This window comes from Notothenia rossii (assembly GCF_949606895.1).
Source record: "Notothenia rossii genome assembly, chromosome: 4".
Taxonomy (NCBI): domain Eukaryota; kingdom Metazoa; phylum Chordata; class Actinopteri; order Perciformes; family Nototheniidae; genus Notothenia; species Notothenia rossii.
In genome coordinates, this window is record NC_136902.1 from 95129856 (window position 1) to 95140735 (window position 10880).

Consider the following 10880-nt stretch of genomic DNA (forward strand, 5'->3'; position numbering starts at 1 on the left):
TCTGTCTGTCTCTCTGTCTCTCTGTCTGTCTGTCTGTCTGTCTGTCTGTTTCTCTCTCTGTCTGTCTGTCTGTCTGTCTGTCTGTCTGTCTGTCTGTCTCTCTGTCTGTGTCTCTGTCTGTCTGTCTCTCTGTCTCTCTGTCTGTCTGTCTGTCTGTCTGTCTGTCTGTCTGTCTGTCTGTCTGTCTGTCTGTCTGTCTCTCTGTCTGTCTCTCTGTCTCTCTGTCTGTCTGTCTGTCTGTCTGTCTGTCTCTCTGTCTGTCTGTCTGTCTGTCTGTCTCTCTGTCTGTCTGTCGTCTCTCTGTCTGTCTCCCTGTCTTTCTGTCTGTCTGTCTGTCTGTCTGTCTCTCTGTCTGTCTGTCTCTCTGTCTGTCTGTCTCTCTGTCTGTCTCTCTGTCTGTCTGTCTGTCTCTCTGTCTGTCTCTTTGTCTGTCTCTCTGTCTGTCTGTCTCTCTGTCTGTCTGTCTCTCTGTCTGTCTCCCTGTCTTTCTGTCTGTCTGTCTGTCTGTCTGTCTCTCTGTCTGTCTGTCTCTCTGTCTGTCTGTCTCTCTGTCTGTCTCTCTGTCTGTCTGTCTGTCTCTCTGTCTGTCTCTTTGTCTCTCTCTCTGTCTGTCTGTCTCTCTGTCTGTCTCTATGTCTCTCTGTCTGTCTCTTTGTCTGTCTCTCTGTCTGTCTCTCTGTCTGTCTGTCTGTCTCTCTGTCTGTCTCTATGTCTCTCTGTCTGTCTCTCTGTCTGTCTCTTTGTCTGTCTCTTTGTCTGTCTCTCTGTCTGTTTCTCTTTCTACGTGTCTTAATGGAGCTTTTATTTTTGAAAATCCTGCCTCTTCGTCAGTTTCTGTGTTTGAGCTTTTTGTTTATGCAAGTCTTTATTGACTGTGTGTGTGTGTGTGTGTGTGTGTGTGTGTGTGTGTGTGTGTGTGTGTGTGTGTGTGTGTGTGTGTGTGTGTGTGTGTGTGTGTGTGTGTGTGTGTGTGTGTGTGTGTGTGTGTGTGTGTGTGTGTGTGTGTGTGTGTGTGTGTGTGTGTGTGTGTGTGTGTGTGTGTGTGTGTGTGTGTGTGTGTGTGTGTGTGTGTGTAGGATGTGTTCACAGCGGAGTGTAAGTTTAAGGAGTCAGTGTTTGAGAACTACTACGTGATCTACTCCTCGACTCTGTACCGGCAGCACGAGTCGGGCCGGGCCTGGTTCCTGGGACTCAACAAGGACGGAGTCATCATGAAGGGGAACCGGGTGAAGAAGACCAAGCCCTGCTCACACTTTGTACCCCGCCCCATCGAAGGTACACACACACACACACACACACACACACACACACACACACACACACACACACACACACACACACACACACACACACACACACACACACACACACACACACACACACACACACACACACACACACACACACACACACACACACACACACACACACACACACACACACACACACACACTGAGTTGATCAGAAGCCCCTGAACTCACCGTGAGTTGATCAGAAGCCCCTGAACGCACCATGAGCTGATCAGAAGTCCCTGAACTCACCATGAGTTGATCAGAAGCACCTGAACGCACCACCAGCCTCTAAAGGTCGTGGTGTGTTCAGGTGCGCTCAGCAGAGGTCGTCCTGCAGAAGATCTAATATCACAGATGGAGGATTAACAGAACACTCAGGATCTGCTTACAGCCCCCCCCCCCATCTTCATTTAAAAATACCTGTCAACTCTCCCCTTACCCTTCCTCTCATCTTCTCCTCTTCTTCACGTCCTTCATCCTCTGCATACTCACATAACGTGTGTGTGTGTGTACATATTTATAAATACAGTATATATATTGTTATATGAAATACATGTGAAGAAAAGGCCCCTAAGTGATACCTTATTGTTATATATATTCAGTTATCACACAGAGTTGATACCTGTTCAGTCATATCTTCATAGTGGGAGGGGCTAACCCACGTGTTTAGAGTGACGTCATGCATCAGAGGGTAATGTGCGTCAGAAGTTAAGTTACAGGAAAGTTATACAGTTGTGCCGTCTTCAGTGTTTCCTTAGTGTCGTGTGTAAATAAAGGAGAACCACACACACCAACACACACACCATGTTTGTCTGCCTAAGTCAGTAAAGGAGGCCAGGCCTGAGCTCAGCTCGTTGCTCCATGGTTCCAAGGACACTTGTAAGAAACCAAACGATCAAGTTCCAGGTCACTCCTTCAAAGGGAACAAGAGTAAGCCATACTGTCCGTACTGTAATAATGAGGACTAATACCTCAGTCAGTGTACAGCAGACCAAGCTGAACAAAGATCAGCTGACAGCATGGATAAGAAGGAACAAGAGGTGTTGGTGCTGTGCCTCAGCCAAGGGAAACATCTCCAGCTGCTGCATGATGTGAACTGGAGACCACCTCAGGAGACAGCCTCAGCAACACACGTGGAGAAACTTGCCATGAGGGCCACGACTAAGGTACTGTGCCTGAAGGCAGCCAAGTCCTTCTGAAAGTCGTCCAAGTTCGCATCCATTATAGGGATCGATCCATCGACACCTATGACATACTGGATGAGAGAGAGAACTATGCTCCTGCCAGAGGCTGCAGAGAAGTTAGGTGTGCAAGGACCCCAGAGGACTTGCCACTACGCACTCAGACAGGATGTGCAGACCCTTCGTGGTGCATCAGTCTCCTTCTCCATTTCTTCTCCTGCCAAGCCGAAGACCAGGTTCAAGATTACAGGTTCCTTCACCACTGCTCACATTGGACTAGCAGACCACGCACCTCATTGGCCTTCGCATCCGGACCCTCACCAATGTGAAGCCTCTGCTTCTCATTGGACCAGTCAGGTTGAGCCCTAAAGGACGACCGGCTGCCATTCACACGAGGCTAGGCTGGACGCTGCAGGGCCAGCCAGTGTTGTCCATCATATCGCACAGCAGTGCCTTTTCACATCAGTAACACCGCAGGGGAGCGAGCTGATGAGACATGTCGAGATGTTGGGGCAGGTCGACACTCTTTCTTTCAGAAGCGAGAAACTAGTCACACTTTCGAGGGAGGACCGAGAGGCCATCGGTATCCTGCAGACCAAAACCATCAGAGTCCAGGTTAACGGCATGCCCCGTTATGCCACCCCGCTGCTACGCCAGAAGGACATGCCACTCCTTCAAGCTACTACAGAAGCCGGCATGCCCAGTCTACGGAGTATAGAAAGAAGCCTACGCAGGCTGAAGCCTACAAAGTGGAGATGGAAAAGCTGATCAAAGCAGGCTCTGTCATCAAGTGTGACCCTGAAGAACCAGTAGAGGAAGGTCGTGGCTCATTCCTCACCACATGGTACACCATAATGGCGACAACAGACTGGTGTTCAACTGCTCCTTTCAGTATCGAGGGCAAGATCTCAATGACGACCTGTAGCCTGGGCCGAGCTTAGGAGCCTCTCTCCTGGGAGTCCTGCTCCGCTTCAGAGAGCAATCAGTGGAGAGATCAAGGACAGGTTCCTCCAGGTTGGACTCCTCCCAGATGATCGAGCCCTGCTCAGATTCGTTTGGTGAGACAGCAGTGAAGATCCTCCTGCGGTGTACGAGTGGCAAGTGTTCCCCTTTGGAACGACGTGTAGCCCTCGCTGTGCTACGTTTGCCCTTCAGCACCACGTCATCAACCATAGGCCCATAGGGACAGCTGTCAAGACGCATCCATGAGTACTTTTACTCAAGTACAACATCTGAGTACTTCTACTTTTACTCAAGAACAAGATCTGAGTACTTCTACTTTTACTCAAGAACAAGATCTGAGTATTTCTACTTTTACTCAAGTACAAGATCTGAGTACTTCTACTTTTACTAAAGTACAAGATCTGATTACTTCTACTTTAACTCAAGGACAAGATCTGAGTACTTCTACTTTTACTCAAGAACAAGATCTGAGTACTTCTACTTTTACTCAAGAACAAGATTTGAGTACTTCTACTTTTACTCAAGTACAACATCTGAGTACTTCTACTTTTACTCAAGTACAAGATCTGAGTACTTCTACTTTTACTCAAGTACAAGATCTGAGTACTTCTACTTTTACTCAAGAACAAGATCTGAGTACTTCTACTTTTACTCAAGAACAAGATCTGAGTACTTTTACTTTTACTCAAGAACAAGATCTGAGTACTTCTACTTTTACTCAAGTACAAGATCTGAGTACTTCTACTTTTACTCAAGAACAAGATCTGAGTACTTCTACTTTTACTCAAGAACAAGATCTGAGTACTTCTACTTTTACTCAAGAACAAGATCTGAGTACTTCTACTTTTACTCAAGAACAAGATTTGAGTACTTCTACTTTTACTCAAGTACAAGATCTGAGTACTTCTACTTTTACTCAAGAACAAGATCTGAGTACTTCTACTTTTACTCAAGTACAAGATCTGAGTACTTCTACTTTTACTCAAGTACAAGATCTGAGTACTTCTACTTTTACTCAAGAACAAGATTTGAGTACTTCTACTTTTACTCAAGTACAACATCTGAGTACTTCTACTTTTACTCAAGTACAAGATCTGAGTACTTCTACTTTAACTCAAGAACAAGATCTGAGTACTTCTACTTTTACTCAAGAACAAGATCTGAGTACTTCTACTTTTACTCAAGAACAAGATCTGAGTACTTTTACTTTTACTCAAGAACAAGATCTGAGTACTTCTACTTTTACTAAAATACCAGATCAAGTAAATGTTCTTGTTGTTTCTCTGCAGTCTGCATGGATCGTCCTAGCGGATAAGAATATATATGTATTATTAATTCTTCTTCTTCTTCTTCTTCTTCTTCTTCTTCTTCTTCTCTTTCCTCCGCAGTGTGCATGTACAAGGAGCCGTCGCTCCACGACCTGGAGGAGAAGCTTCTGAAGTCGTCGAGGAGCCCGACGATTAACGGGGAGGACAGACAAGGCCTGGAGGATCCCGAGGAGCAGCCGGAGGACGAGGAGCTCACAGAGCAGGACGCGTCATAGCGTGCAGCGCCCCCTACAGGCCAGGAGGAGGAGGGGGGGGGAGGAGGAGGGGATCTCCCTTTGTAACACTCCCTCTGTTCAGCAACAACCACACCGACGACGACAAAACAAAAAAAAGAAGCTAAAAAATCTACAAGAAAAAAAAGAAAAATGTTCATGTTTTTTTGGGGAGGGGGGAGGGAGGGGGGGGGGGGAGAGTCTGGCTACCAGCACCGTGAACCTGGGCAATTTAGGACCCTGAAGTCTTATGGTAGGAGTGTATAGTGTGTTGGGCAATGAGCTCAATAAGTGGCGTTAATGATCACAGTAGTGAGAAGGCGTGTCATTGGTGCACAGCGTCGATACGACAGAGACCACCTGAGGCTCCTCCAGCAGAGCATCGCTGGAGGAGCCTCAGATGAGAGAGAGCACTTTGGAGGTGACTGAGGAGTCCGCTTCTCACATGCTGAGCGTTATTATCTCTTCTGTGTCCACTCCCAACGAGCCAGAGTCCCTGAACCCCCCTCATGGTCCCAGCAGGAGACCTTCTGGGCCTCTCTGTCGTACACTTTGGGGTCTTCAACATGTCCGGGTTCACTTTAGGACTATATGAGCTGGAAGCAGACTGGGAGGGGGTCGATGATGATGATGATGATGATGATGATGATGATGATGATGATGATGATGGTGATGATGATGATGATGATGATTTACATGTTATGCAAAAAGCCCTGCTGGTGGCTCTCCATGAATCACCGCTGAGACTCTGAAGCTTTCAGCCATGTAGAAACTCCACCTCACGTCCTGATGAACGCTCGCACTTTCACGCGCTTCTTCTTCTGCTTCTTCTTGTCCGTGCTGTTCTGTCCAATCAGAGAGAAGAGTTTCTGTTCGTGCATCATCTTTGTTGTTTAGTTATTGTTTTTCGGGGGATGTAGAGAGATAAACTAGTCCCAGAGGCGGAGGGATACGGAGGTAACCTGGTTTCTAGAGGCTTCCAGGAGCAGATTTCTGCATGTTTTGCAGAATCGTCACATTCCTGCGATGTCAGCTTTTACTCGGACTTCCTCCGGGCGGCTCCCCTCTCACTTCAGAGACGTGGAACTATCGTAGCTCGTATCAGACGTCATCGATCCCTTGGTGTTCAGAGGCGGAGGGTTTTCTGAACGTACAAAGGTTAAAGGACATTTCCTGTCCCTCTTTCTTCGTCTTGATTACCATATTTAGAGGAAATAAAAAGCTTAAAGTCGTTGGTAAAGAAGAGAAAATATAACAAAAAGCAAATTTAAACTTGGATTAAAAAAATATAAGGATTCTGTCGATTTTAGAAAAGGGACAAAAACATGTCATGATATTTAAAAAAGAATAAAAAACGCTGAGGATGTTCTGCCTGGACGGAGGAAGCTCGTTTGAAATCAGTAATCTTGAGGAATGTGAGCAAAGCTCCGTCTTCGTGATGCGTTCAGGGACTGAGCGGGTTTGATGTTTTTTTGGGTGTTTGATGATTAACACTACGACACTAACAGCTGATTGAGTTTTCACGCTGCATGTTTTCACAAGCCTCAAAACGTGCACAGAAACACGACTGTATTCGGGGGGGGCGGGTTGTTGTGATGCAGTCGTCACGCTGCGCTCTGATTGGTGCACTTTAAAAAAGAAGGGGGTTCTGGCACCTTTATCCCGCTTGCCAACCCCCAATTAATATCACAGCAGCTTCCTGATTGGTTATGTTTCTCACGGCTGATTGTATTGTTGGATTTAAAATATATTTGATTTTGAAATTCAGTCAAAACCGCGACACGTCATCAGCGTAGCGGCGCGTTTTGTTGTAAAAGATTAATCATTTAAATCAAACATTTCTACATTTCTTGCTCACATTGCAGGTTTGATATTTGATTATGAGTCCAAATGTATTATTTTTAAGTCATAAAGAACCAGAAAAGTCAGTTTCTAAAGGTTTTAGCGTGCAGTGAACGCACCATACCTCGCAAAACACGTCTTTAAGTCATGAGGCGTTCAGTGAACCTGGGAATCCGGATGTTCTCTGGCTCAGGCTGAGGCCATGATAGAAAACACTGAAATTGTTAAATTGTGGAAAAATATGTTAACGTATTTATTAAGTGCAAAACTAAAGTGTGTTTCTGGCGTCAGCGCATCTCAGAGTCCGTGGTGCGTTCAGGTGTCGGCTGATTGGAGGATTTGGGGACTTTATTCTAACACTGCCCTGCTTCGTTGAGACGAAGAGCACTGCCTGATCTGAAGCTGTTTCACTGCGACCTCGTCTCATCTTCCTCATCCTCACCCCTGAACAAAAACACACACAAAAAAATCTAAAAAATGGAATGGATTTATTTATTTCTCAGTTTCTAAATGGATTCTCTGCCCGGAAACAAACAGCTTCTCTTCCTGTAAATATTTATATTATTATTATTATTATTTATTTGTAATGTGAGACGTTGAGACGAGGCGCTGCACTGCCCGACCGTCAACCTGCAGAACCTTCATCTTCCTCCTCCTCCTCTTCCTCTTCTTGATCCCTTTATTCTCCAGAGGTTTTCCAGAAGCATCTTCCCAGTTTACAGTAAACAACAACAACAACAGGCTCCACTTCCTGTTTGTTTATCCTCAGCGTTATAAAATCACTGCCTTCCTATAAATAATAATACTATCAATCATCTCTTTAAATGTTTGATAAAGTTCGCAGAGCAGAAGCAGAGAAGTTATCACCTGATTGTGTTGCGTAGGTTTTGCACTTTTTCTCATTAATAGAAATTACATTTTGACTTTTTTCATGAAAACATTTACAATTTATTTTAAGCGTTTTGCCTCAAATTGTTCCTCAGGTCATTGTCAGGTAATTATATCATTTCATTTTGAGAAATCTATTTATTTTATGACTTCTTGTTCTATTTAAAAAAATATTAAGTAAAATATCTTTTTTTTTTTTTTTTAAATCAAGTTTGACCCCTGCTCTTCTTCATCCAGAGCAAGACTCCATCAAATAGGAATTTAAAGCCACATTTTTTTATAATTAAAATTCCTAATTTGCATTCAGGATACAAAGATCAAAAAGTTTAATCAAAATAAAATAAATACATCAAATTGAAGATGAATCCCTAAAAAGGTGCATTAGAGCTTCAGACTGCAGACAGGGAATTAAACGCTTACTTTTGAATTCATTCAAAGATGCTTTTTGGGAAACTTCGTCTCCTCCAATCAGCCGACGCACCAAACCTTCAGAATGAAAGACAAGTTTTAATTTAGAGGAAAACGTAATCATAATGCTGACATTATCTGACGCTCCGTCATTAACCACGCTGCTGATTCTGCCGCCTTTTTGAATTCAGTAAATTGAGGGGGCGGGGCTACTGAGCTCGACTCGGATTGGCTGCCACGGCCCGGGATTTTTCTTTTTTCCATTTGGTTGCAAATGGACGGACGGATGGATGGACTGAAAGAAAGGAAGGAACCAATCAAAATCCACCGTACTGCCTCTGAGAGAAAGTCTTCCAGTTCGGGGTTTCGGGGTCGGACCAAAACGAGGATTTTAACGGGAACGCTCGCGGCGTTTCACCGTTAGCTCCTCCGGTCCGAGAAGGGAATGTTCGTTCATGTTCGTGAGACTTCAACCAAAACACTCGACAGGAATGTTGAAACACGAGAGTCCTCTTTACAAACGTCCAACGCTGCCTTCAGGGCCCGCCAGGAAATCACGTTACAAAGTAAATTATACTTTAAATGTCTTCCTCTAAAAGGAGCATATAAGAAAGGAAATTTAAGTGTAATGACAGCGCCTTCAGACTGATTTAAAAAGAAAATCCCGTTCATATTTATTTATTAAAGTTACCTTTTTCAAATCAAATTGGGAATTAAATGACAATTTTGGAGTTTTTTATCACTTCCAATACATTTCTCAAATAATTTAACCGTAATGACCAGTTGGGCATTGATTGGTCCTAAAATGGGAATTACATTAACGTCCACATGACGTAAACGTGTATTTACGGTAAATCTAGCGTCCCCTGAAGGCAGCATCCGTGTGTAAATAGGACGTAGCAAGAGTAGAAAGGACTCTGCAGTTAAAGAGTCAGCAGCAGGTCGGCTTTTTTAATCTGATTTCACGTCCTAATAACTTCACATGTAATGAGCTGATAATGAGGTCCAGTTTATCCGTCAGACCTGCTGCTGCTCTGTCTGTAACTTTATCCCAAAAAAAAAATGAGGCTCGGTCTGTTGCATAATGATGATGTCATCGCCCACACACAGACAGAGGATGACGACGAGCTGTTTGAAAAAAACGTATTTTCTTGTTTCGCTGATGTTTGCACTTTTTTCTGACACACCTTCATATAACGCGTCATATATTAGAGGAAAACAAAAAAAGTCATCGCAAATACGCAGCAGGATGAAAACGATTATTGAAAATAAAAAGGAAATAAAAGCTTCTGTGTCTTCTCGTCTTTCTGAGTTCTGTTTATAAGATGTTATTGACTGCAGGAGATGTGTTAATATGTGTTAGTTATACTTAGTAGTGTCAGAAATGTGAGAGGCCACTGTTACATCGGTCTTACTCCGTTCTAATTATCTTTGGAGTACCGCAAGGCTCCATACTGGGCCCCCTTTCATTTCCCATAGCGCTGCACATTGGGGTCTTTTTTAACAAAATATAATCTTCTACCTTCATTATCCCAACAAGTCTTCCTTTACCATAAATCTAAATAAAACAGACGTCTTCATTTTCCATCCAGCAGACAAAATACTAGCCAGGCTTTTATTGTGAAAGGTCAGAAGGAAAGCAGGTGATCTGGTATTCGCTGCATTGCTTTATTGGGGTCTATTTTAACAAAATAAAATATCTTGTTTGTTATGCATTGAAGCTTCCTTAAACTGAACCAGGCTTTCATTCATTGTTTATTTTTTCAATTCAATATTCCTTCACAGGATTACCCTTTTCTCTCACTGTGGGCAATAAAGAACAAACTAGGGCTTTTATTGTTTCTTTATAAGTGACCTTGAGGTTATGAAAGGCGCTATATAAATGTAAGTTATTATTATTATTATTATTATTATTATTGTGAAAGGTAAAGAAGAACTCATTACCTGTATATTAAAAAGAATGGAGACAATTGGATTGATCTGTTTATCAAACTCAGTTAAAAACGCTCTTGTTTTGAAATTCAGTTGTATGGCCTTCAAAGTAAAAGATTTCAAGCTGCTTCAAAGTCAAATAATATTTTTCACAATAAGATCCTTCAAAGTAAAAGTCCTGAATCTGTCTCACAATCAGAAATAGTATTTAAGAGATTCAAAGAAATAGTCCTCTTGCTCCTTCATAATAAAAGCTTTTACTAAACTTCACAATAAAAGTCCTCTCAATCTCTTTCACAATAAAAGCCTTCCTAAAGTGTCTTCCCAATCATCTCTGAGCTGCTCTACGGTATAAGACATCTTGCTGTTTCACAATAAAAGCTTTAACTTCACTTCCCAGTAAAGCCCTTTAGCTCCTTCACAATAAAAGCCCTCCTACTGGGGATCTTGAGAATAGAGAGAGAGACTGAGAGATAGATAGAGAGCGAGAGAGATGGATAGATAGAGAGACTGAGAGATAGAAAGAGAGAGAGAGAGATAGAAAGAGAGAGAGAGATAGAGAGAGAGAGATGGATAGATAGAGAGAGATAGAGAGAGAGAGAATTTGTATTTATTTAAAATGATTATTATTAGAAAAACACTTGCATGGGGATGGAATGAATCCCTATAGTGATAATAAAATGATTTGTACTGTATGGTACCTGAAAAAGGTCAAATGGCACAGATGGTATCCAAATCAAGGGCGCCGGAAGCGGGGGGGCCAGGGGGCCACTTTTCAGCCCTGCCCCACATTTTCGCAGCGGCAGATGCCAAAAATACACAAACAAACACACG

The 10880-nt window shown here is 43.2% G+C and overlaps 1 protein-coding gene across 1 annotated transcript in view; it reads left to right on the top strand.

Annotated features, from left to right (window-relative positions):
- LOC307037586 (fibroblast growth factor 12-like) overlaps positions 1–9418 on the top strand; it is a 16690-nt gene extending 7272 nt beyond the window's left edge. The window contains exons 4-5 of the mRNA XM_079678622.1: positions 1077–1275; positions 4825–9418. Coding sequence (XP_079534748.1) covers positions 1077–1275; positions 4825–4979 — 354 coding nt within the window. The 3' untranslated portion in view covers positions 4980–9418. The remainder of the gene's footprint in view (positions 1–1076; positions 1276–4824) is intronic.
- Positions 9419–10880: the final 1462 nt, after the last annotated feature.